The following is a 27,396-nucleotide window of genomic DNA, read 5'->3' as shown; positions in this document are numbered from 1 at the left end:
GTCTGAGTAAGGAGCCATTTCTGGACAGGGTGTTGAATGTGATGGGAAGTGAGTTCTGTACGAAGCTCCACGGCGCCATCATTGATTTGCATCGCATGAACAGTTTCCAAAGCAGCCGGAACCAGCACTGAACCAGAAGGTCCTCCTGAGTGTTTGGTGGACTGCTCGCAGCATCGTGCATCGGGAGCTGCTACCAGCTGGTCAGAGGATCAATGCAACTGTGTACTGTCAGCAGTTAAGCCGTGTTAACGAAAAACTCAAAACTCTGGAGCCATTTCTGATCGCAAAGGGGTGCTCCTGTTATAGGACAACGCTAAGACTCACGTGGCTAGGATGATCCGGGACACCATTCTACGCCTTGGATGAGAAACGACATTGCACCGTCCGATTATCGCCTGTTCCATTCCTTGGGCAATGAACTTAGAAGACGCCAGTTCAAATCACTGGTAGAGGTGCAAAATGCACTTGGTATCTCCTTCGTTCACGGCCCACCAAGTTCTACGGCGATGGAATCCATGGCCTTCCAGAACGTTGGCAGAAGGTAGTCCGTGCTGATGGGGACTATTTTTTTATCTTCCAGGTGCATCTTAAGTGACCTATCGATGTTCGTAGGTGGTGGGTGAAAAAGCGACAAAACTTTCTTGGTTACCTTTATATTTATAGTACATTGTTAAAACTTTTATCTTCGAACTGTCAAATACAAATTGCAGTAAATAATGCAATCTGCTGTCACAAAAAGTGTACTATACTAGTTTTCGATCGGTATAAGAAAGAGGCACCATGTTATTTTTCGATACTATTTTACAGTAAATTATTAATTATATGTAAACTTTATTTTTAAATGACCGAAGCGAGGTAATCTTACGATGATGTTTTAAAAGCTGATCATTTGGGGGGGGGGGCTGGCTCCTTTTCCTCCCCCATGACTACATCCCTGAGTACATTGCTTTAATTAAATTCAAGATCGGTTCAGCAACTTTTTCAGGTTCCTTTTGGATTCTCGAGCATGGAGAATTCTTACCTCTATTCAGTGAAGATATTTTAATCTAAAACCTAAAATTGATTTACAATGCAACACACTGTCCGTATATAGGAATCCACGGCCCCCGACATTTCAAACAGAAGTGGATGCACAGGAGGAACTATCGGCAAATGAAATTAATTCTATAAACAGCACTCGTAAAATTACCATCCCAGCTAGGACACATTTCTTTCTTCCTGTTAACATTGAGTCAGAACAGAGTATTTTATTGTTTCTCCTATAACCGACACCAGGTTATAGAAGTATTTTTTGTGGACGCTCTGTATATTTCGTAAAGACAGTAATTATTTTTTTGATTTATACTTTATTCTGCGACGCAAATAAGTTCTTTCTTCGGTAGGAATTTGCTTCTTCCCACGCAACTGAACAAAGAAGCTTTTCATTGTTTGTGGCATATTTGGCAAGCATATTTAAAACATTGCTTTGTGGTGAGAACAGTTCAGTAAGCGACGAAGATTCTCAGTGTTTCTCCCTGACTTATTAATATGCACAGTATATATTCTACAGTTATTTGGAACTGAATTTAGTGCTTTCTTTAATCGTTTATGGAAATACTGCGATTTGCAGCACATCAGGTGCAGAAGCGACTGAATGGCATCAGCCACATTGCTTTAGCAGTTCGTTATCTATACTTACACACGCCCGAGTTATCGCAATGTCTTGTGCGTCGTGGCCAGTGGATTAATATTAACGTCAACTCTCTCTTACGTTCTATTTGCATGTACATACAGGTGATTTAACCTGAGTGCTTTTAAGAATAAACTGCCAACATTGACGAATGCCCCAACGCAGTTCGTACCTCGAACCTCTTGGTTCGGGAAGTGTTACTCCATGTTACGAGGAAGCAACCACGCACGTCACGTCGAGCATTAAGTATAATATTGTGCTAAGGAGCATAAGCTATTAGCCGGTGAAGGTCGTTTTCTTACGGCTAGCACAAATAAATAAGTCCCAGGTTCATAGATCTAGTGCGTAAAGTTATAAACGCGCCCTCCAACATTAGCATTCCACTTTGGAGACCGTGTAATTTTGATGAAGACTCATGTCGACTCTTCACGACTGTTTGGAGCTGCAATTAGATTACTACGTGGGATTATCCCGGCGACACTTCCCCCAGTGCTAATCTCCCAAGTGCATCAATGGTATGAGAAAAGCATTTGTAGTGAAATCTCAATTATAATCTTCTGTATATGTATCAAAGCGATAAAGGGCTACAGCATAGTATAAAAGTAAAGTGTGGTTTTAATAATGGAAATAATTATACGTATTCAGTGTTGTGTTGTGATGTGATCGTTTCTCTTCGTTTTCCTTTTAATAGTATTCTAATAAATAAGTATAGTGTCATTTAACCCAGTGTGTTTTCGTTGTGTGTGTGAGTGATGTTTGTGTGCGTTATGGTCTGGATGACCGTCTGATCGTCCGTGAGGTTTTTGAGACGAGGCATCCGAACCTCTCGACGCCTAATGCTCATCTCATCATCGAGACCGACGAGCAATTTGGGGACAATTTTGTAATCCCTTCTTGGAGAGGTCCTTCAACGTCCTACCCAGGTAAGTCCAGGTCTCAGGAGAATACTCATTAGCAGGGCCTCGAAGGGCAACGGAGGATAGACTACGACCAGGCGATTACAAATAAATGGCAGCCCGAACTGAGATCCAAGAATCAATTACAAATAAATGGTACCCGAACAGTGACCCGACACTTTGGGCGATTACACTCCTCTTGAGAATTTACTGGATAAGTACGGACTGCAGGCTTTACCAACCACATTACCAAAAAAACAATTTCACTTACTAATATCTAATCCATCTAATAAGTCAGTAACATTAGCAAAGAATACACCAATTGCTTACGTAGAGGAGGGCCTACAAGAGGTAAATATACAGGTGATCAACAATTAGGCGACCAAAATGATGGAACATCTATAGAACAGGGTATCGCGCATTATTACATATACTTTAAATCTTCCTCCTAGGGTTTCAGCGAACTTCACATTAGTATATCGACACCTACCAAAAAATCCGAATTTGAATTTTACTTATAACTTCCGGAATCTGCAACGTACCATTACGTTGTATGCATTCGTATGCATTCTTTACTTTAACATGAGGAAAGTTCTTTACTGGATAAAATGCCTGAATTTCACCTCTGCAGTACGTTCCCATGGACTATAACTGCTATTGCTATAATAATATATGTACCGTGTCCTGCGAAAACGAACTAAGCGCCACTTTCATACTTTTAAGAAAATTACGTATAAAGGTTGATGTCCAGCATTAATGTAGCCGTAATCAAAAGTGAAATTATGTTTCTTTTTTTGGAAATTTGTTGGTTTTCCTCTCTTTTCGATTGTGCAAAACGTTCTAATGCTTATCAGGAACCAATCGTCGCATTTACGTGGATTTTCAAAGTTTGGCGCTTAGTTCACTTTTGCATAACACGGTACATATAAAACATAATATTATTAAACGACCTTGGAATATTTTTATGTTTTATCTATAAGCGCCTCGTTCGTAGCAATGGCCTATAAATATTAAACTTTATACAGGAACTCCGATGAATCACGCCGACCATGATATGAACGTTTTCTTCCAGTATGGAGCATCTTTGTATTGTAGTGATAATCGCACCTTTTTTAGTATTCGAAATTCTCTTTATCTTATATATATATATATTATATCGCCGTTTCGCTCGACACCAAAAACGTAGAAACGACCCTGCCTAGATTCTCCGCCAATTCCAATGTACACATTCAGTAACAATCTTACTTTTAATGGACTATCTGCTACAGACTAAAACACCCTCAGCATTAGTAAGCTAATATTCATAAATTAGCAAACGAACGCCAAAACTTAAAACAGCCCTTCCTCGAGGGAAATGCAGTGACACTCTTTAATTTAACGTGCACCGATCCTGACTGTGTTAAGGGAACAATTGTTTATTGCTTTCTTCCACTGCCTTATCAGTGCTCCGAAAGTGAAATTCTTTTAAGTGTGTATAGTGCTTCTACTGATTTTTGTGTGTGGTCCCTTAGTGTTGCTCCCCCACCAGACGATAAAACAATCCTTCAGCTATTTTTTAAACAAGCCAGGGGGTGTAATATCTCACGTGGTATTGTATACAAACAATACTTTAGCTTGTGTTTACAAACACTACCTCATGGTTTTACGCCAGGATACTACGCACCACGTGGATTTACTACAACAAGCAGACGACGAATCTCTGGCTCCTACGAAGCACACGATGACATCGGAGTAGCAGCGCCACCGCCGCCAGGACGCCTACATAATGGGACGCAACCGGAAGTTCTTTACCAATTTTCTGGAGTCCCTCCTACTGTATGCCCCGGAACATTAGGAATAACCTAACTCCAAGTCTCTAGTCTGCCACGGGACTCCTGACTTTTTTTTTCCTCCTGGCTCAGCCTGCTAAGGGACTCTGTTGGGAATCCTATCTCAGCTGCTTAGCCCGGCTTTATGGCTACTAACCTCCTCACTGCTTGGCACGAAGCATAGGAGATTCCTTCGCCATTTTGCTTCGCCTGCCACGGGGCTCTGCAGAGATCCTTGTCCACGGCCTCACGGTCAAGGACTACCTAATTTCTAACCCAATAAATTAGAGGAGAATAACTCTGTAGTATTTGTGTAAATACTGTTACATAGTCACTTCTATAATAAAAGCCGGTAGTGGGATTCGATTTCGAACACTCATTTTATTTACCTTGCTCTACCTACAACCTATATGGGACACTTTATATATAACCTAACCCTATCTTGCTTTAATACTTGTATTATTCATCAATTATTGGCAAACATATATTGAAGTAACATAGAAGAATAAACTATTGTACTTGCCGTCTGAGCTTATTATTAGCAAACTGCACACAGGAAGATAAATCTGTAATCAACGCCTACCTGTACTCAATTCTATTTAATTTAATTTTCACCTTTTGTCCTTGTCAATACTGGGCGCTTTCCAGTGAATTCGAAATCTATATACAGTTTCTGCATCTAAATATTGGCGAGAATACTATGTAATCATTGATTATGATATTTCAAAATATTTAAATAAATAAATAAAAAGAACAAGGCATAAAGACAAAATTTTAATGAACAGAAATTGAGCTAAGCAGATGATACATATTTTTCTGCAAAAACATTTTCTCATTATTTTCCTTTAAAACCGCGATTGTGTTAAAAACTGCCACACAACAAAACACTTATATTCAAAAGAAATATAGAAGTTCGTAGATGTAATTACAACACAAAAATTGCTTTGCTAATCTAATGCCATTCCTTCATCATCATCTTTATCTTTTTTATCATCTTTTTTCTCTTCTTTGTTTTCTTTATTGTCTTTATTTTCTGCCTTCTGAAGTGCCTTCACGAACTCCTCCATGTTACCCTGATTAGCAGCGTTCACTGCTTCATCCCCAACTTCAAACTGCTGGACGACAGGACCCAACTGCCCAGACTGCAACGCAGCACTAAACATACTAACAGCCTACAAAAAAGCATGAAAGAAACAAAACAAGATTACAATCGAATCTTACACTTTATGTCGTTTGTAACTTCTTTAGGATAAGTTCTGCTGGCCCTTTTATACTTATCGTATTAGTTTGGGAAATAATGCTGTAAGTAGTTGCTGCTAATACAAATTCATAGAAGCAAAATCAAATCTAGTAAACACTAAAGAGCACTTTGGTATCATCAAATGTAAAATTCTTTCTATAAACAGTTGAATATGTCCCATATATATATATATATATATATATATATATATATATATATATATATATATATATATGTGTGTGTGTGTGTGTGTGTGTGTGTGTGTGTGTTTGTGTGCAAAACTTAAGAATAATGTGAAAATACATAGACAACAGTTTTGGGGAGTATCGTAAATGCATATAATTTATCCTATTACACATACCTGACTGCTTGGCACGCATAACTCCCGATATTGCCGCTTGGAGATGCTGTATACACCCATTGAACAATGGAACGATGGTTGGTGATGAGCGCTATTTCAACACGTAAGCACTTGTGTTCGAGACGTTAGAGACTTGTGAGTCAAAGCTGCATTACTTGACATAGTGCCAGTGTACGTGTAGGAGAATGGCGCAAAGAGACTATATCATCGGGCGACTCGAGAGGGGTCAGAACCAGATGGACGCGTCTCGTGAATTTGGTGTCCCATAAAGTGTCATCTCGAGGAACTGGCGACGATTTCAAAGTTGTGAAAACGTCTCTCGGAGGTTTGGCGGAGGTCGTCCAAGGAGCACCAGTAACCAGAAAAACCGTTACTTACGTCTAACACCCAGGCGCAACAGACACAGCACCGCCTCAGGTCTCTCTAGGGACCTTGCAACTGCTACCGGAACGTCAGTGTCAAGATTTACAGTGTACAGACGGTTAGCTGAGAGACACTTGTATGAAAGAAGACCAGCAAGGTGTGTTCCATTGACCCCACAGCAAAGAATAGCTCGGTTGATTTGGTCCAGAGAACATCACGCATGGATCCGGGAACAATGGCGTTATGTCCTGTTCACAGATGAATCCATGTTCAGTCTCACCAGTGATTCTCGACGTGTGTTCATCTGGACGGTTCCTTCCAGCTAAACTGACTGCTGTAGACCAGTACAGGGGCGGCGGAATTATGGTATGGGGTGGGATCATCCTGGGGTCCCGTACAACTCTGCATGTCTTCCCACGGGGTACCGTCACTAGTGCAATGTATCGGGATGACATCTTGGACCAATACGTTCGTCTGTTTCGGGGCGCGGTGGGTCCCGATTTCATTCTAATAGATGATAACGCACGTTCCCATCGCGTTGCAATTGTGGATGAGTACCTTGAGCACCAGAATATCAGGCGATTCGATTGGCCCAGTTGCTCACCGGACTTGAATCCATCGAGCATGCGTGGAACACGCTTGGCAGCCGAATTGCATGTTGTCAACTGGCTCCACGATACATTCTTGAGCTTTGGGAGGCACTTGTACAGGAATGGCAAAACATACCCCAGCCACTTCTTGATAATCTCATTCTCAGCATGCAATCACGTTGCGATGCGGGGCGATCACGCACACTATTGATGTCCTGTATCTTACGCTTAACCCTCGAAAACCACATTGGTCTATTACCGAATTTTCCCATGCCCATGCATTTTCGTCTCTGTTGCCCATCCTGTGCATTCGGACTGTATCCATTTGCAATGCCACATTCCAATAATATATGGCTGATTCAGCATTCTCTGAGTGCAATAAATCATGCAAATAGCATTATTCTTAAGTTTTGCACATAAGTGCGTATATATATATATATATATATATATATATATATATATATATATATATATATATATATATATATATGGTGCAGGGCAGTGCACAGTCGTCTAACGTCACTGATTTTTGCTTTGGTAAAATCCCTCTGTTGTGTTGATTCATCTGGACTTTCGAGAAATCGAATCAGAGACAATACCGTTAAATATGGTTTCTCCGCATCGTGGGATATAACGCAAAACAAATCCTGTTCTGAAATACAACCCAATACAGCTGAAACACGTACGTATATATACAGTGGCGTATTTACGATTTTGTTTCGGGAGGGGCTTTGCCTGGAAATGTGAAAATTCTTCAAGATATTTCATTTACTTTACTATACTAAGTAAGATTTCGGGGGGGGCTTAAGCCCGGAAGCCACCCCTAAATACGCCACTGTATATATATATATATATATATATATATATATATATATATATATATATATATATATATATATATATATATATAAATCCCTTTCAAATGTTGCCTTCCCTAAACTTAATAATGACATATTTCGTACGCATTATCCTGAAACATATTCTGTGGAATAAAATTTCACGCATTCTGCACCGGATATGGCAAATGTATCCTCAATGCTTCAGTTGAAAAGACACGAGTGAGAGTTTCCGAAAATAACTATTTCAAAAATATTTTTGGAACTTCGAAAATCATGTCCAAACGACGCTGCGTAATTTCTCTCTCCGCCAATCTTAAGGCCCTTGGAAGCCCAATAAACGCTTCTACCACTTCAGTTTCACAGCAATGCTATGTTATTCGTACACACTCGCTGGATATTGGCCAGAACGATGGAAAGATATATAGTTAGTGATTCCATATTTCGCACAGTGTTAACTTAAATACACAATGAAGCTATACAATAGAGGCTGTGTAATGAACAGTTCCGTAGTATTGGTTCCGTGGTGAATGGAAGTTACTTGAATTAGAAATTTGATGACATTAGAAATTTATGTGTGCCAAGAACAGTAGCGGTATCATAATTTAAAAAATTATTTGTTAAAGGTAAACACAAAAGAATGTTGTTGGCGTGAAATCAATGCACCTTGAAGTAAATAAATAGAGATTCATCAATTAATCATACCTAATAGTTAATTACTTCCTGAATAATTTTCTTTGTTACGATTGTATTGTCTGCAAATCATACGTCTCAAACAGTGCACCCTCAATTAGCCTCGTTGGTGCAAAGGGACGTCCAACTTCAACATCATAAACCAAATTACACTCTCGAAAGATTTCATGGGCTTCTATTAAGTTACGCCTCAACATGCTGAACATAATACGTCTTTACTACTAGATTAACTCTGGATAACTCTCTGTTCAATTGTGCGTATTGTCAAAATAGTGATAAAGTATTGTGTAGCCAGTAACTGGAATGCAGATCACATGCTCGATGATGCAAGATGGATTCTTCTTTTTTCATCGTGGTCACGAAGTTATTGTTTACGTGAATCAATTTGCGAGAAACTGTTAAAATTTGACACATTTTTCTTCTTTTTTTGATGTGACAATTTGTATTTATCGATATGGAGATTTTTAACCAGAGTAGGTTCGGTTCCTGTTCGGGGCGCTCGTTTTATGAAGTGCTTAGTAGTTATAACTTGTTGTTCGGACGGTAATACTCTGGGTAGATGTAGTTAGCATAAAGTATCAGCCAGATTAAACAAACGTTATACCTTGTACTACAATTACTTACCACTGATGGTCCGTTCAAAGTAAATTTATGCATGCTACATGTAGAATTCAGGATTCGAACCCCTGAGCTATTGCATGATTAATGTTTTCGGTTACGCGATTTCGAAAGAAACAATTTACAAAGAGCACCAGCATAAAAGAAAAGTAATATTTACTTAATTATTAATTCAGCACACATATGTAATGATATCGCTCAAAGAAAGTTCATTCAAATGATATTTCGTTTTAATTCAATCAAATATCTAAACGTACAAAGAATTGAAATGTATTTATTTTTCGCAAGCTTCAATTCACATACTTAATACTACACAATAAAATACTTACGTATCCATATTTCAATACAAAATAACGTTTGCGAATATTAGAATTGTTGTACCTTTAATAGCCCATATTTCTGAATGATTACGATATATATATATATATATATATATATATATATATATATATATATTAATAGCAAAATGATAATATTTTGTCGAAGTGCCGGCTTATGCTTTCACTGACACGAATAGCACAAATACCCATATAATTTTATCTTATTTTCACTCATTACTTCACTGCTTCACACACGCAAATAAGCTATTGGGAAAATGGGGGGATTTTGAAGAAAATCTTTTCCTGATAGGAGGATTCTAAATGCAAGACGATTTCATTAAAGTTTCATCCTTACCCTTCTTGAAACTTCCATAATGCGGCGTGGTTCAATGTCAGTAAGCTGATTACCGATGTTAACTCCTTTTTTAACTATGCTTACACAATTTCCTGCATTGACATGGTTGCAACTTAGTCTTGTAATGTTTTTACGCAATATCTTATTAAAGAAAACTGCAGATTCTCGCTATTTATTCATTCTTTCGATTGATGACTGCGAGTTTATTCAAAAGCGTCCTTTCACGCCATACTTTGGCTAGCGCACACTACTTCCTCTCGCGGGCCAACTATTGTCACTTTTAGTATTCCTACGCCAATGCAAATGCTGATTCACATTAAATTATAAATGAAAATTATCAATGTCCCATTATACAGGCATAATCCGGTTTATTTACAATTTTCCGTTTAATTAAGAAATTTTCACCATATAAAACCTTTAATTCACTTCAGACGATAATTGCTTCTTAGGAACTATTTTATTATTATTATTACTCACGTCACCACACTGTCTTTGTTTTCGGGTGTGACACAACAACGCCTACCTAATTCTCTCTGCTGGGTGCTACGAAAAAGAGTGCTGTTGTGCTACCAAGAAGAGTGCTGCTAACGAAAATTTTGCGTTGCAATTCAGGAGCCTCATTCCTTACGAGATGGAAATTTTCACTTTGTACGTAATTGAATTCCCACCTTTAGAGGAATTTGTGTGATACAAAATCGGTCATTTCTTCGACTTATCGAACTGTTAATTAACGTTGAGGTATGATTCCCGGCTCTTTTTTTTTTTTTTTTATTATTATTATTATTATTATTATTATTATTAAGAAGCTAGCTTAGCAAATATTTTAGGGTATTTCTTGTCTGACCAGAATCTACTTTGTATAGCATATTAGAGGTATCACAACCAGAAATCTGATTAGCGTGTTAACTGTGGTAACTTTTTTATTTTAACAATCATTTGAACTTAAATATAAAACATTTATTTAACAATCATTTGAACTTAAAACTTAAATATATATCATTTTTGACGAAAAAAAATGCACATAAAAATTTATAAATTATTGAGTTATTCAATTCTCAGTTTCAAAGCTTCTTTTCTATTTAACTATTTGGCTACAATATACATTAAAGAATAATGACAGTTCGTATTGTTTCAATTTTGTTAGTTTCGAGAGCACTTTTAGAAAGTTACATTATATGTTCCTTGGAATTTCAGGAACGTTACTCAGTTAATAGGTTTAAGTGAAAATTACCAGAGTATGCCAGACATGACTATTAGGCAAATGCATTCAAAATAATCAAATATAAATTATTTGTTGGAAAAAATAAATTACTTACCAGAAAAAAGTAAATACATAATCACTCAACTGAAAAGTTCATTATTCTAACATGGCACCCCCCTACTTAGATGCTCTTTTGAGGTTCTTGTTTATTATTATTATTATTATTATTATTATTATTATTATTATTATTATTATTATGCATTCTGCTTGTTGGCAAGTCCTAGGACTAATGAAGTTTATTTACTTATTTAATTTTTATTTTAGATTTGGGCCTGGAAATGATTCTTCCACTTTTCCGGATCTTCAACTTCCTGTTTTAACTCCTAATATTTTTGTCTATTTTTCAAATCATCGACCAATTGTGTTCTTCTCCCTACCCCTCGCTTGCCTTCCATCTTTCCCTCTATGGTGGTATGAAGAACACAATTTCTTTGCAAGATGTGCCCAATCCAATTGGCCTTCCTACGTAGGTTCCTGGCTGAAAGCGTTCTCTTCTTTCCTATCCGTTTTAAAACATCATCGTTGGTTACTCTCTCTGTCTTCCACTAACACCACATTTCAAAGCGCTCTAAATATTTCTTCTCCAACTTCCGTAATGTCCACGTTTCTGAACTATGCAGTCCAATACTTCATATATAGCACTCGACTAACTTCTTTCTTAGTCCAATATTAAGCTTGCTAGTTAAGAGTGATCTTTTCTTGCTAAATTCCTCTTTGGTTATGGCAATTCTTTGGCGGAGTAAGCGTCTCTCTCAAAATACTTCAGAGATACTTGAAATTATCGACCTCGTTCTCTTTGTTATCCGTGAGGGTGCGTTTCTACGGGATATTCTCCCAACTTTCGATTTTTCGATGTTGATTTCCATTCCATGTATCTTCCCAGTGTCAACTACTTTGTCCATCTCCTGTAGTCCTTTTGGATTCTAGCTATAATAACCGTATCATCTGCATACCTGATCTTGTTAATGATCTGCCTTCCAATCTTGAATCTCCAACTCCCATTGATGTTTCCTTCATTAAACATCCCCTGTAAATGAATAATTTGGACGACATACTACATCCTCGCCTGACTCCTTTTCCAATTTCCACACTATTGGTTTCTCCTTCATTAAGCTGAGCTTCACTTGTTGTTCTATGTATAGGTTACAAATGTATCGTTGGTCTCTCCAGTTGACCCCAATTTCTTTAAGTATTCTCAGAAGTTTCGTCCAATTGACCCAGTCGATGAACCACAAACATAATTTTTCCTTTACGTTAAGAACTCGTTCTGATATAATTCTCATCAACTCAACACCATCTCTAGTGCTTTTTCATTTCCGGAACCCAAACTGATCTTCCTCCAACATTTCTTCTATCCCACTCTCCAGCCGCCTGTTCAGTATACGCGCAATAATCTTTCCAGTGTCGGAAAGAAGATAAATGTTCTGTAATCGCTGCAATTCTTGGCTTGGTTTTTCTTGGGTAATGCAATCATTGTAACATCGAAAAGATCCTTTGGCTATTCTTCACTTAATAATTGAAGTGAGTAGTTTTGTTCCATTATATCCTAATGTTTTAAGCAAATCTGTTGATATGTCGTCGTATCCAGAACCTTCTTCCTTCGCATGTCTGATAGCTTGTACTACTTCACTTTCCAATACACTGGGTTCTTTTTCTTCATCTACCTCTTCCTTTGCTTCAATCACAATATCTTCGGAGCAGTTCCTTCTGATCATACAAATCCTTTATGTATTCCTCCCAGATTCTAAAGATTCATTGATGGTCAGTGATTACATGACCTTGTTGATCTTCGATTCCAAACGTGCGTATACTTTTGTTAGCTTTCCCTCCTAATTCTTGTGATTTCTGATACACCAGATCATATCTAACGCGCCGCTGAAGTTCCATTATTTTTTCACATATCTGTTCCATGCACTTATCTTTGGCTTTCTCCGCCTCTCTTCTCAATAATTCATTATTCAGCCTTCCGTGTTGTTTGATGTCCGTGGTTTTCGCCTTTCTGCATTTCTCCATCTTCTTAAGCATCGCTTCAGTTATCCATAGTTTCCACCTTGCCGATGTTATTGTGGAGTGTGTCTAGCACAATCTGTTTAATTTTTCCGCTTCTATTTTCTGCATTGCCTACCATCTCACGTACTGCACGGAATTTTTCTTCAATTTCTTCTTTGACATTATAGTCACTCTAAGTTCCATTTTTCTTCATTACTTTAACCAGGTTTGCACTTCCGCCACTAAGGGATTGTGATCTGAATCAATATTCGCTCCCGGTAGTGTCTTCACATCTCGTATACTACTTCCGAAATGTTGCTTGATAAGAACATAATAGATCTGATTTTTTTATTTTATTTTATTTTATTTATTTATTTTTTTTTTTAAATCTCCTGGACCTTTTCATGTGTGCAGCTTGATTTTTCTTTTCTAAACCACATATTCGTCACGACCATATCGTGTTGTCTGCAGAAGTCGATAAGCATTTGGCGCCGTGCGTTTGTTCCACTTAGTCCGAATGTTCTAGTTTCGTCCTAATTTCCCTCCTAACAATAGACATTTTCAAAAACGTAGAGCCATGTGTCACTTTATTTTTTTAATGTAAAATGTACGAAACGAGTTCTATCTTCCTAGCTTAATGAGTTCGTCAGATACTATATTTTGGGCATACTCCCTCTATCCACATAGGATATGCCCTTTAATCAATTTAACATGTTAAAAATCCAGCTCAAGAAAGTATTTTTATTTACAGGTAATTGTTTGGTGATTCTCATGAGGGATGTCACTAATCAGCTTAGCGACCCCGAAAACTATGGATTCGACCCTCATCTCGGTCATTTGGGAAATTTTACTTTTCACGCATTCTCACCCTCCGCGATGTCGATGGGTTTGAGCTTGGACTTAAAGGGCATTTGAAGTGTCACTATTCATCTCAGCGACCCTGAAAACTGGATTGCCCACTAATAGGAGTGCTAGAGAGTTTCACCACTACAGCAGTTTTTCCAGATTATAAGTCATGTATATACCAAGTTTAATTGAAATTGCTCCAAGTGTTCCAGAGTTACGCTAGAACATCCATCAACTCATTTTCACACATATAGTAGATGAAGTATTTCTATAAAAGTATTTATAGTGTATTATGTATGTGTACTCATATTTTCAATATTCTCTGATAATTCATTTATATCCAAGATGTTTCAAAACAACATCGACAACGTTGGAGAGGTGATCCCTAACACCAACATAATAATAATAATAAAAAGTTCATATGGATCTATGGAGAAAAATGCTTAGTTTCACAATTAAGAAGGCGAAAAGCGTAGAAAAGCTACATTACAACACGCGTTATCTCGAACATCAGAAATCGTGGAATGGTGAACCATATCAGCATATAGGAAGTCACATACCGTATTTTACGGACTATAAGACGCACATTTTTCTTCGAAAAGTTACCTCCAAAAATTCAGGTGTCTCTTATGCTCAAAATCAATATAAAAATGTTCAGTGTTTGATTTAAAATTCCCGCCAGTCTTAAAAATGGCCATATATTCATTGCTGCGGGAAACCTATCTATTTGGCAACATTGGATTCAACTGGCAGCAGCAGTGCATCGATGCGACGAACATGAGTTGCATGGATTTACAAGCTTGCTAACACTGTCTCCCTCCCGCCCCGCCATCACAAACCCAGAACCATAGACTAGAATACAGACCGTAAACTCTGCGAAAACCTGGAAACAAGGCGAACCGTAGCTCCTCTAACATACAACGACGGAACTAACCAGTCGATGTGTTAGTCGACAACTCATGACGTCACGCTCGAAAACCGATGCCAGCACCAACCCACTTACGACGAAACATCGTTCCCCACCAAACGCTGATTGGCTCTTTCGCCGTGCATACGATACAGAACTAATTTCAATAGGGTATATAGGGAGTTGCTCGTCTACGAATTTTTTGGTTTACTCTGACTTATGAGTAGAAAGTAGGCAAAACGGAAGCCTTGACAGCAGTGAATACAGAATGCGTTAAGTGGGGAAGTTGGGAGTGTTAGGGAGCGGCAGTTCCATGGTTCCTTGTGTTCGGAATAATATGTGGTGCGGTGTATTGCTTCAAGCTTACACGTGTAAATGCATGAAACATGCCGTGGAACAATATATTACCTCCCTAGTTGGGAAACTAAACACTTTTCTCCCATAGCTTTTTCTAATATATATATATATACACTTCCCTAGTTGTGAAACTAGCACTTTCTCCTATAGCACCATGTTAACTTTTTATTTTACTATCTCATGTCACGAATCACCTCAAACGTTGCTGTTTTGAAATACCACGTATATACGAGAAAATAAGACCTAGTCTACGAAAAGACAAATATGGTAAAAGTGATAAATAAAACGTTTTTAATTTTAAGCAGAATACGGTAAACAAACGTATTTTATATTTACAATACCAGGAGCCCATAAAGTCCTCCAAGAAACTAAAATTGTAAGTTGAAAACTATTAAGTTTACTACCACAAAATTTTGTGTTTGTTTGTATTTACAGTAAGGTTCAAAGTGTACTTTCCTGGTTGTTGAGTTTCATCACTAAATCCCCAATTGTGCATCACTGAGATTCAAACACTGATGCAGCCAATTTCTGAAACAGGAAATTACGTGGTAATGGTGCTCATAAATTGAATTCAGATTCACATAATTTACCTTATCCTTCAAGTCGTCCAGGATTTCTGCGTACACATCGTTTTTTACATGTCCCCACAACCAGTAATCAAAAGGTATCAAGTCTGGTGAAATTTCAGGCCAAGGTGTAGTTCCTTTTCGGCCAATCCATCTTTACCGAAATTGATTGTTAAGAAACTGCCGAACCTCGTGAGCAAACATACTGTTGCACCTACTGGACCTTACTGATGTGGACCGAACTCATGTGGATTTTGAACCCAGCATATACACACAAACTAAATTCGACAGCAGTGTCTGTTCACTTTTCGCAAAATATAAAATGTGGGTTCATCTGAAAACATAATTACAGACAGTTCATCACCTCATAAATCGAACCTTCATTTTCTTATGTATCGTTGACTTGATTGATTGATTGGGGGAGAATATGGATGTTGGGTGGAGGAACGTTGACCTCGGTACTCTGTTTAAAGTGCCTACAGCGATTTCATTGTACTTTGTTCCACGTTCTCCTACACTATCGAAATCACATCATTACTAGTTCCTGGCCTTTAATTGTGTCCTAAACAAACACTTTCTCATAGTCTTGACCTTTTCATACGATCACGTTGTTTAGAATTACACGGAAACAACAGATTTTCATTTTTCTTTGTACGGAGACACCATTTTGAGTCATGATCAATATTGTACGCGTCACTGAGTACTGTGGTCAGAATAGGGCTTTAAAGTTCCCTCCTTCTAACCCAAAAATTTTGTATTCATAAAACAAAACAATTAAGTTGCCAGGTTTTAGTTTCTTGGGATACTTTACGTGCTCTCTGTAGAAAAAAAAAATGTTGTAAATATCCTGATATTATTCATGAGTAAATTAAAGATACAGACATCATAACTTAGTTTTTAGTATGACAGCTTCTTATTTTTGTATTGAGAACTCGAACGTACCTGCTGAAACTGCGGAGACTGAAGAGTGGATCGAAGCTGATCAGTGGCTGATTGATCGTCTACTGACGGAAGGTGTTGCTGCAACGCTTGCAGGAGAGCTGGATTTTGCACCACAACTGACTCTAAACTCTCGGATGTTAAGGCTGCAGACAAATCCACTGCAAACAGAAGCATATATGGTGATTTTTTTTTTTTTTAAGTACAAAAATTAACACATTAGAGTCCTTAATACAGTAAATAATGCTACAGTATAAAGATACGGTAATATACAGTATTGCTTCCGCAATCAATATGCATCAGAACACGAACACATTTCAATTCGAACGGAACGCTCGAATAAATTCTGCCCCGGAATCTCAACGCTTAGCACGTTGTTCGTGTGTTTGTGCACACGTTTCCCCAGTGCCTGGGCCATCCATACGCTTTGTCGCTCATTTCGTGGCCGGAAGCTGCACTAAAAGCATGTCTTGTGATTTCCGCTGCTAATTTTATGCTTTTGTGTCTGTTTTACCCTAGAATCCGGTGTATTTACTGTTAAAGTCATTCTGAAAATAGTTTCTGGGATCTAGGAACGCATAAATCAAGCTTCCGTTGCTTTGTAAGGAAAACGCTGGAACAGATTAAGTTCATATTTTAAGGTATCGCTGTACAGATACAATTGTCTTTACATGCTAGCAAGCATCACAAGTGCACCCTCCAGCGCCTTTGAAAGTTTCGCTTTATATTCACAGAGCTTTTATTATACAGAAACTCCTTGCAGCTTAGGTAATTTTGATTTCAAAATATAAGCAAGTACGTAGTTTTATCATAAAACGCTCCGTCGCATTAACTGCAATATGCGTATGAACAAACTGATTTTGAATATGTTTCACAACATCTGTGAATCGGAGCCAATAGACTAGTTCTTTACCATTATTCTCTGTAAGCTTCCAAAAATCACATTAAAACTAATCCATTCTTTCCTTTGTTATTAACAGAAGAGCTCTCATAAGGTAAATACACACTTTTCACTGGAGATGTTACCGTAAGCTGCTACAATTAGACTGATTTTCCATGCATCATTCTTTATGTTTACCTTAGTATATTACTACTATCATGACAATTACATCGCTTCGCACCGAAATATTGCATTTTTTATTAACCATTCTAAAGTATTGACGGAGGTACCATCACGTGATAATTTCTGCCACACATTATGCACGAAGATTCAACACAACACCTCGTTCAAAAGGACACCCTAAAAACAACAGACAGCGATTTAACCCTTTAACTGGCACAGTTTACTGGAAATGTGTACTATCAGATGGCAGACGTCGTAGCTACAAGTATCGTAGAATTACGAACAATGATGTACGTTTCACACAAACAATAGCACACAACAATAATAATAAAAAAAATTTACAAAGACGTCCCCGCCTCTTCAAGACATTTGCTACTGTTTTGAAATGCAGTTTCTGTTTCTTTTATTACAGCAGCAGCAACGATGTTTTTACGAGCAATTTCAAACGCCAATGTCGTTTGCACATTATGGGCATTCAAAGCCATCTATTGATCTGTTTTCGATTTAAATGTAAAGGAAAAGTTTTCAAGAGAGACCTTCGTCTTTGCCACTGAACATTAGTAACTTTTTAGTCAAGACGTAATACTACGTCGTAGCCATTTCCACTGCACATATGCCATGACGTAGTACTACGTCATAACCAGTTACAGGGTTAATGTCTGTCAATGAAAGAGTTAAGAAAACTGTTTTGTATACGAAGGCCCTCGAATACTAGTTTGCGGTTCTGGCATTTTCTTCTCTATAACGCTTAAATGATATTTTTCAACGAGAGATGACTGCAACCTCGAAGCGAACTTGAATTTTCTCTTGCAACAAGCTGTACATATCTATAGTGAAGTTATTGACGGTTACGCGAATCAGACAACCTGCTAGTGAAATGTCGTTGATACGTTGGTTTCTATTGTTTTATTCCTGGTGTGTTTGAATGGGATTCGTTCCTCTTGATTCAAGTAGCCCCCAATTGTTTCGTGAACTAGAATCGAACGAGAGATGACATTTCAAACTCGTGACCCCAGCTATAGAAGCCAATAATTTAGAGTAACCTTGCATGACGTGAGCCTAGAACTCTGTTCTCAGCGAATTCGATTTCATTTTCAGTTTAGTGTCCCTTTCAACAGGGACGCTATATGAGACGTGGATCTACAGCTTAATGTGGGATCTGAACCACATGAGCTCACGCCAGGAACAGAACTTGGGTCTCCACCAAAAGCCTGTACGCTAACCGCTTAGCCACGAGGGAGTTCTTTCAGCGAATTCGAGTCTCAGTAAGGTTGATGAGCTCAAGTACACGACCTAGTGAGAATACTGAATCCAAGCCCTTAGCGAGCACGAGGATAATAAGCCCAAGTTCTAACGAGTGATTCTGAGTTATTGATTTAAGTCTTTAGCATCCCTTTCAGCAGCGAGGCTATATGAATCGTGGACCTACAGCTTAACGTCGGATCCGAACAAATGAGCTCCAGATAGGAATCAAACAGAGGTCTCCCACGTCAAAGGCGCGTACGCTAACTGCTTAGCTACGTGACTCTTATTGTGATTAGTCCTCATTACTGAGCAGAGACCATTGAGGATAGGGAGCCCAAACTCTTAACAAGTGATTCTAAGTTACTTGACCCTTATCGTAATTAGTCCTGATTAGTGACCAGAAGACCCATTGAGGATAGGGAGCTTGAGCCTGCACAAGCCCGAAATGAAACGAAATTAAATTTTTAAGTTTTACGTCTCACGGTTACGTCGACTAGAGCAAAGGAAATAATGATGAAAAGAAATGAATGGAAGGGTGGAATGAAGAAAGTGGGAAGAAACGGAAGAACCCCGAGAAAACCCACGCCCATAGTGTTTGTCCACCGCAAAATTCATATCGCGCGAGCTGAAATCGAACCAAGGACCCTATGCACCAAAGGTGAACGCTCTACCACTGACCCACTGCGGCTCTTCTGCAGAAGCCCGAGTGAGTATCGATTGAAAACTGACCACCTCTGCTTTTTGAAGAAGTTCCCATAAATTACAGAGTATCGAGGGGCAAATGAAAAGATTTTGTGGAAAAAAGAAACTAGAAAGGAAATGTTCCAGAGAACGTTATCTTTTTGAATGTTTCTTACATGGTAGTACTCATTTATTCAATTTTCATACCAAAAATTTCAGAACAGTGAACACTAGCTACTATATACTTAACACTTACCAGGCCTTTGTTGGTTTGATTCTGAATTTGGCACATTCAGTCCTGACAGCAGCGTTTGCAGATCTCGTAATTGAATTCCAGGTGCAGGAGTTGCTATATAAAAGTTCATATGGAGAAAAATAAAAACAGGTTTGCCACAAATAAAGAATCTAACCTAAATATCTACCTATCTTTCTCTACAAATATATCGTTAATTTTACGAATAATAATATACACTTAGATCTGTTTGACTTGATTTGAGTTTAGTGTTTCTTTCAGTGGCGAGGCTATACGACACGTGGACCTACAGCTTAACGTGTAATTCAACCATGCGAGCTCCCTCCGGGAATCGTACCCGAGTCTCCCACACCCAAGGCACGTATGCTACCCGCTTAGCGACGAAGGACTCGCATTTTTTATTTTGTAGTAGTATTTGTCAAAAAAAATCTACTTCATTTTGTTTTTAACAAATGAAACTAACGACATTCCAAAAGTACCTGTACAACTTTCACCTTCCATAAAGTCTAAAGCCTATGTGGTTTGTAAATAAACTTTTCAGCCTTTTTCTTAATTTTCTATTTTCTGTGTATAATGTACACTACTACTCTGACATAAGTAAACATCCGCATGGTCACACGATTTCGTGGAAACCTCAAATAAATCCTCTGGCCGATCAGTAAATACGAATAGTTGATAGTGTGAGCATACAGTACAATAAGTGGCATCATGGCGCGTTGTAAGAGCCTAAAGGAGTTTACTAAAGTTAGCGTAAGTGGAAACTGAGAGTGTAGTACAAATCTAGGCACCATCAGTGCTGTGTTAAGTGTATTGTTAGCAACTGTTAACAGAACTACAATACAGTTAAAACGAGAATGAAAGACATGATTCAAGAGCAGGTCGACAGAGACGAACGCCACACTTTGAAGATATGGACGTCACGAACACAAGGACCAAGCCTTGCGAATGCTTACAAAACCACAAATAATACGGACACAAAATTAACCCACTGCTATGTGTAATAAGTCACAACACTTCATTTGGAAACAAGTTACATTCTCAATTGAAAGTCAATTTTGCCAATTCTCGGCCAGCAGTCGATAGACCACGATTTAAAGTCGGCGCGGCCAAATCATCCTCAGACGGCTTCAAAGGAAGCGAACACCCTGAAGTAACAAACATGTTTCTTTGTTACATGAGAGGAATATTTTAATCAACATGTTATTAAATGTGAAGCAATAAATATTAAACATTTTGGATTACTTTAAAACGACTACTTTATTTATTTTGTTTTGTTTCTTTTATGTTAGTGATTCTATTATTATTAGTTATACATATTAGCAATTTCTTTTGTTTCTTTAATAATGAAGTTTAGCGATTGCAAAAACGAGTCCCGTCGACACTACACTTGTGTCGCTTACGACTTGTTTGGAATGTTATTTATGAGTATGATAAAGACAAATGTTCTGCTTGAGTACAAAGGAAGACGATTGGAGACGATATGAACGTGGTAAGTATACCACAGTTCAATCATCCTGTAGTGAAATACATCGTAGTGGGTTCAATTTAGAAAGTTGGTCATAATAAACTCATTTTAAGAAGTAGGTACACCAATGATGCGAAATACATGGAAGTACTGCAAATGGACTGCTAACGTGCTAACGTTGTTTGAAAGATACGAATTGACGCGAGACGCTATACAATTCACGTATGACGAGACACCATGCCATAGAGCAAAACCAACTATACCCGAGGAGAGCCAAAATGGGTTTCAAATTCTACCGGACCTAAGTCCTATAGAAATTAAAAAAAAAAAAAAAAAAAAAAAAAAAAAAAAAAAAAAAAAAAAAAGAGAAATAAGTTTGACATTTCCTGTAACTTGTACAAACGACCCCACAGACCTGTTGGAAGATGAAATTTTGGTTGTATTTATTGGCAGGAAAGGTCTAAATTGATAGTACTAACAAATAATGTGATGGTCACAACACGTTGTTAAACGAAAACTGATATTTACTTATGGTTATGTTTGGGATAGTTTTGAGATGACGCTGTAAATGAATGTGATATATTGTTTCATGAGTTTACATTATGTACTGTATCAACTTCCTATAAAAACATCTCAAATATGCTCTTAGCAAGATTGATCGCATACACAGGTAAAATTATTTGAGGTTATCAGTGCGGATTCAGACGAAATCGATTAACTATCGGCCAGATATTTAACACTCGTCACATACTCGAAAAGAAATGGAAATACAATACTCAGGTATATCAATTATTTATTGATTTCAAAAAGGTCTACGACCCTATTACGAGGGACACATTGCTCAATATTCTTACCAAATTCCGAATACCGCAAAAGCTAGTTAGGTGTTTAAATGAATTCCAAGGTAAAGTTTGAGTAGGAAAATATTTGTCCAAAGCTTTCATGTTGAGAATGGATAACAACAACATTCGTTATCACTATTATTAATCAATACTGTTCTAGAATATCCATAACGAAAATCAAAGATAGCAAGCAGGGCCTAGAGCTGAATGCACTCACCAAGTTATGGCTTATGTTAACGATGTAAATCTGAAAGGGGGTGATACGAGAGCATTAGAAAGGATTGCAAAAGTCTTATTAAACGCCTGCAGGAACATGGGTTTAGAAATAAATGCAGAGAAAACTAAAAACACGAAAGTTCGTTGTGACTGTAATGCTGCAAATTAAGGATACTTTGAAATATCAAGTAACACTTTTCTCAAAGTGGATACTTCAAATATCTAGGATGACCATTAACAGACCAAAACCATTTTCCAAGAAGAAACTAAATGTTGACTGAAAAGAGAATTCGTAATTAATTGGTCCAAAATCTGTCTCTGCAAACCCTGTCGAAGGATATGAAGCTTAAAATATATAAAATGATTAATTATACCTGTTGTTCTGTACGGTTGCGAAACATGGTGCTTACTTTGATAGAAAAACGCAAACTGAAAATATTTGGAAAAAAATCAAAGGAATATTCGCAAATGGGAATGTGGAAAGTTCATCATAAAAAACTGCATATTTAATACGGTTTATATAACATCATTGTCAGTGCCATCAAGTTTACGAGGTGGGCAGGACATGTAGCAAGAATGGAAGAAAGTAGAAACATTTTCAATATTTTACCTGCCAACCCAATCGGAAAAACACCAACGTACGGATTTGTATACACGAAAATCAGAATTATTTTTACATCCACTGGTTAACGTCTCTTCATAAAGAATCAATATTAAAATATAATAAGAACTATATTCAAACAATAGTTATTTGAGATACTCTATGACGATAAGTATCGACTGTCATAGATGTGATAGATATCGACCTATGACTGGATACCATGCCAAGAAGAACTGAAGCATTACATTCTGTCAGGTGGAGACTCCATTAGCTACTAACGCCTGCATCAGGAATGGTTCCTCCTGTACACTGGTACGCCGCAATGACCACAAGACTTTTTTTTTTTTTACGGGTGTCTATTTACTTGTCAAGTATAGCATTTTTTTCCACTATGAATATTCTCTAATTCTGAGGCCAAAAATATCGTGCGAAACGCCTTAAAACAACAAGAGGCAATAAATCACATTTTCATGACAACTAATATTGTAGAGTATAAGTTGTATATATTAATTTCTTTCGTAATAAATAAGCGTATTTAATATGTTCATCAATTTGAATCGAGCATGATGGTATTATTTTTATTTTCCTATTGTTATGAATTTTTAATTGAACTGAATTGAATTGATTTTGAGTTTAACGTCCCATTCAGCAGTGACGCTATATGAGACGTGGACCTACTGATTAACGTACCCGGAACACAAATTTAGCAACCATCGACTGCTACAAATGTATCGTCTTCACTTTATTATTATTAATGTTGACTTCGACATTCTCCTATATGGCCTGCAATTATTATTATTATTATTATTATTATTATTATTATTATTATTATTATTATTATTATTATTATTATTATTATTATTATTATTATTATTATTATTATTATTTCCTTTTTAAACCAGTTTAGGTTAAACAATACTCACAAGTTAACGTTACGTTTGGGTGAATCGAGTTGCTGCCCAAGACACATGTGGCAGAGTAGTACTAAATGTGCTCAATTGTCAGTAAAGTTTTAGGTGCAAAGCTCAAAGGGTTTAAGAGATACAGCCACTAGAAAGTCACATGGAGGTATATGTTATCGTCGTAATACATAGTCCAAAACATAACAGATGTCTTATACCTATTATTTTCTCTAAACTAGATCATGTTCGTATTTCCAGCATAGTTAAGTGATGAAACACAAGAGAAAGTTGTTTATTTTGCAAATCCGAAGTGGTTTTGTTATTGCATAGAGAAGTTACCAATTACTAAAATCAATATGCAGTTCAGAAACGAGTGCATGCCTTGCACAAATACTCTGCTCACAGTGAGCACACCTGACAAACGCAATCGAGTCGCACTTGAAACATTTGTCGTTCACAATTTCGTCAAAGCAATAATCGTCCTCATTCAAGTATCTAGCCTTATGAAAAACGAATCGAATCATGTTGCGAAACGAGGAGCACTGAATTGGTGAATTGTGAACGACTGAAGTTGTATGAACCTGTCACGATGCCGAATATTCACATCACTTCCTGTTATTGTTGTATCAGTGATGAAACGAACAAACGATTTGTATGAATGGAACAAGTAAACATCCAGAGTCTGAATTATGCCAGTACATCCACCAGGTATCAGCTGTTTGATCAATTCAAAGCCTTCTGGCACACACACACTTGTCGACTTTGTTTGCAGACCACGAATCAAGTAATAGAAGGACCTTCTTATCAGTTGGAATGCTTTTCCACATGGAGTCCCAATAGAAACATTTGATGTCGTCACACCTTCTAATGGCTGTATCTCCTATACCCTTTAAGCTTTGCACTTAAAACTTCTCTGACATATTAAGCACACTTAGTACTACTCTCTCACATGTGTCTCGGGTAGCAACTCGATTCACCCAAACGTAACGTTTACTTGTCAGTAATTTCACTGCTACTTTATATACAGCTATTCTTTAGTCCCCTACCATGTTTATATGCACCATTTTTGAAATTAACAAGAAGTTACGGAATCGATATGAATACATCAAAACTTAAAGAGAATATGTTATATACTGTTCGTTTATTATTTAGAACGAAAAGTGAAATAATACATTTTTACTAGTGAATGAAGTAACAGAAACATCTTACCTCCTGCTGTAGAGCTAGTAGTAGTTGTAGTAGGTGCAGCTACGGCAGCAGTAGTAGTTGTTGTTGATGCTAGTGTAGTAGTAGCTGGGGTGACGGTTGTTGTTGTTGTAGTAGTAGTAGTAGTAGCACTCGTTAGCGAAGGTCCAGTTGATGAAGAAGAGCGTGTGCTCTGACCACTGGGAGATCTACTATGAACACAACAACAGTACACATACATTTATTTTATAACAAGTCCCTCCCCCCAAACATATATTATACCTTTGGGTACATATCTAAATAAATAGTAACACATACTTTGGCAATAAATAAAGTGTCCAGACTCTTTGTAACCAGCAGGAATGATCACAGTATCTCGAGCGCACGTTTGTTGAGTGACTGGAATAAATTTCAATACGTTCCGGCAGCAGTCGAGAAGTGAGTTTAACAGTCCTACACGTTATACAGTTACTCGGTTATGCTTCAGCATACAACAGAGGGTTGCAATCACGTTTGTATAAAATTGGGAGTACCAGCCACGGAAACCCATGTGAAGCGCTGTTCACAGCACATTTAAGTGGAAGAGATGCTTTCATGCGGACGCCAAGAGGACAAGACATCCACGCACATGAAGGAACGGCAAAGCTGTGGACTTCATAAGGAAACTTCTTGCTGAGAATGATCATCTGAGCACCTACGAAATCAGCAAGGTCTTCTGTATTAATAAGAAAACCATTAAGAAAAGCTTCATCTATAAAGACTTGGGGAAAAGGAAGCTGTGTGCCCATTTTGTTTCAAACTCTGAAAGTTAAGCAGAAGAGACGGAGAGTATGAAGTTGAAAAGACCTCATAATAGATTCAACATTCAGCAGCGAGGCTATCTGACACGTGAACCTACTGATTAACGTGGAATCCGAACCACATGAGCTCCTTCCGGGAATCGAACCCGGGTCTCCTACACCACAGGCGCGTACGCTAACCGCTTAGCCATGGAGTTCTCATAGATAAAGGAAAACTATATACACATGGAATGAACGATTCCTTACAACACTATATACAGGTATAATCGTTACATTCTTGATCCTTTAACTGAAGAAGAAACGTGACCATGTGATTAATGTACCTGTAGTGGCTCCGCGTGGCGTAGTCGCTAATGCTCTTACTTTTGATGCGAGTGGTCCCGGGCTCTATTCCCAGTGGGGACATTCGGTCAAAAATGTGTAACAGCTTTTTCAGGCCAGCCATCTTGAGTGAGGTTTTTCCTGGGTCTCCCTCATTCACACCAGGCAAATGCCAGAATGGTACCTAACATACAAGTCCCACGCCGCTTCCTTTCTTCTCCAATTCTTTCTTCCTTCTCTTTCACTGGATAGTGTACTCGCCGAGGGACGTCATCCCTCATATACGTGATGGGCTAAATGGCCTTAGATGCCGACAGCCCAGAAATCGAATTCCATATCCTAATGTACTTATAAAACAGTATTCACTTCATGAAAAAAACTATCCTCACATAAATCACTAAAAATTGTCAACGTATCATTACTGTATGTAGATAATATTGAATAAAAACCGGTAGTGGAATAAGTAACCATCCATTCCCTCTGTAAACTGTTTTCAATCATTTATGAGTTGGAAGTCTTCATAATGTGAAATGTTCAGCAGCTTAAGTTTTTTTTTTTTTTCTTTTTTTCAATGTTCTTCAATCTAGATTGACAATGACGATGTCAGTGAAATAGTTTGACACTGTCTAGAGGACTGATCACCAATTTATAAAGGACTACAGGCTAGAACAAAAATAAGAACTATACTTGGGGTCAATTTTCCATTTTCCTTGTCCCTTCCCTCTGAGTCAATCGGTTCGCTGAATTTACGTACGTCATACATTTACTGAATAGTTGTTCTATTGTGTGTGCTGGTTCTTGTTTTGTGTGTCTAGGGAGACCATTAAGGCCTAAATATGAACATTTGAAAGTAATTCTATAAAAACCGTTCTTCTAAAACTCAACACGATACCAACAAAATTACATTACAGAATGGGCTTGGTATACTTCAGTGAAATATTTTCACATTTGAAAGTCAAGTCCCGATTGAGGTATATTGAAACGATAGCCAGCTAGGTTCTTCCTGTTACGTAAGAAGTTCAAACCAAGAACAAAAAAATAAAAGTTTTCATTTCGGATCTGGCGTGTAAAAATGAAATAAAATCTTTAAATTTTAACATCCTATGGTTATGCTGGCTAGGCTAAAGGAGACGGTGATGATGAGAAATGAATGGAATGGTGGAATGAAGAAAATGGGAGAACCCCGACAAAACCCACGCACACGATGT

The 27,396-nt window shown here is 37.8% G+C and overlaps 1 protein-coding gene and 1 long non-coding RNA gene across 4 annotated transcripts in view; one reads left to right on the top strand and one right to left on the bottom strand.

Annotated features, from left to right (window-relative positions):
* The window catches only part of LOC145684005 (uncharacterized), a 201,765-nt gene that overhangs the window by 110,059 nt on the left and 64,310 nt on the right, over positions 1-27,396 (top strand). The window lies entirely within an intron of this gene.
* Positions 5,135-27,396, bottom strand: part of Rpn13 (regulatory particle non-ATPase 13) — a 60,186-nt gene continuing 37,924 nt past the window's right edge. Inside the window, exons 5-8 of one of the 3 annotated variants that reach the window (XM_081755790.1) lie at positions 25,092-25,267; positions 19,860-19,952; positions 16,618-16,775; positions 5,135-5,545 (exon numbers count right to left, since the gene is read on the bottom strand). In XM_081755790.1, coding sequence (XP_081611916.1) covers positions 5,321-5,545; positions 16,618-16,775; positions 19,860-19,952; positions 25,092-25,267 — 652 coding nt within the window. In that variant the 3' untranslated portion in view covers positions 5,135-5,320. Of the gene's footprint in view, positions 5,546-16,617; positions 16,776-19,859; positions 19,953-25,091; positions 25,280-27,396 lie in introns of all 3 variants that reach the window. The other 2 variants (XM_081755788.1, XM_081755789.1) reach the window with 2 other exon arrangements.

Source organism: Thermobia domestica, chromosome 4 (genome assembly GCF_964235325.1).
Source record: "Thermobia domestica chromosome 4, izTheDome1.hap1.1, whole genome shotgun sequence".
Classification (NCBI taxonomy): Eukaryota; Metazoa; Arthropoda; class Insecta; order Zygentoma; family Lepismatidae; genus Thermobia; species Thermobia domestica.
The sequence above is the reverse complement of the archived record's forward strand: the minus strand, read 5'-3'. Positions and strand labels throughout refer to the sequence as shown.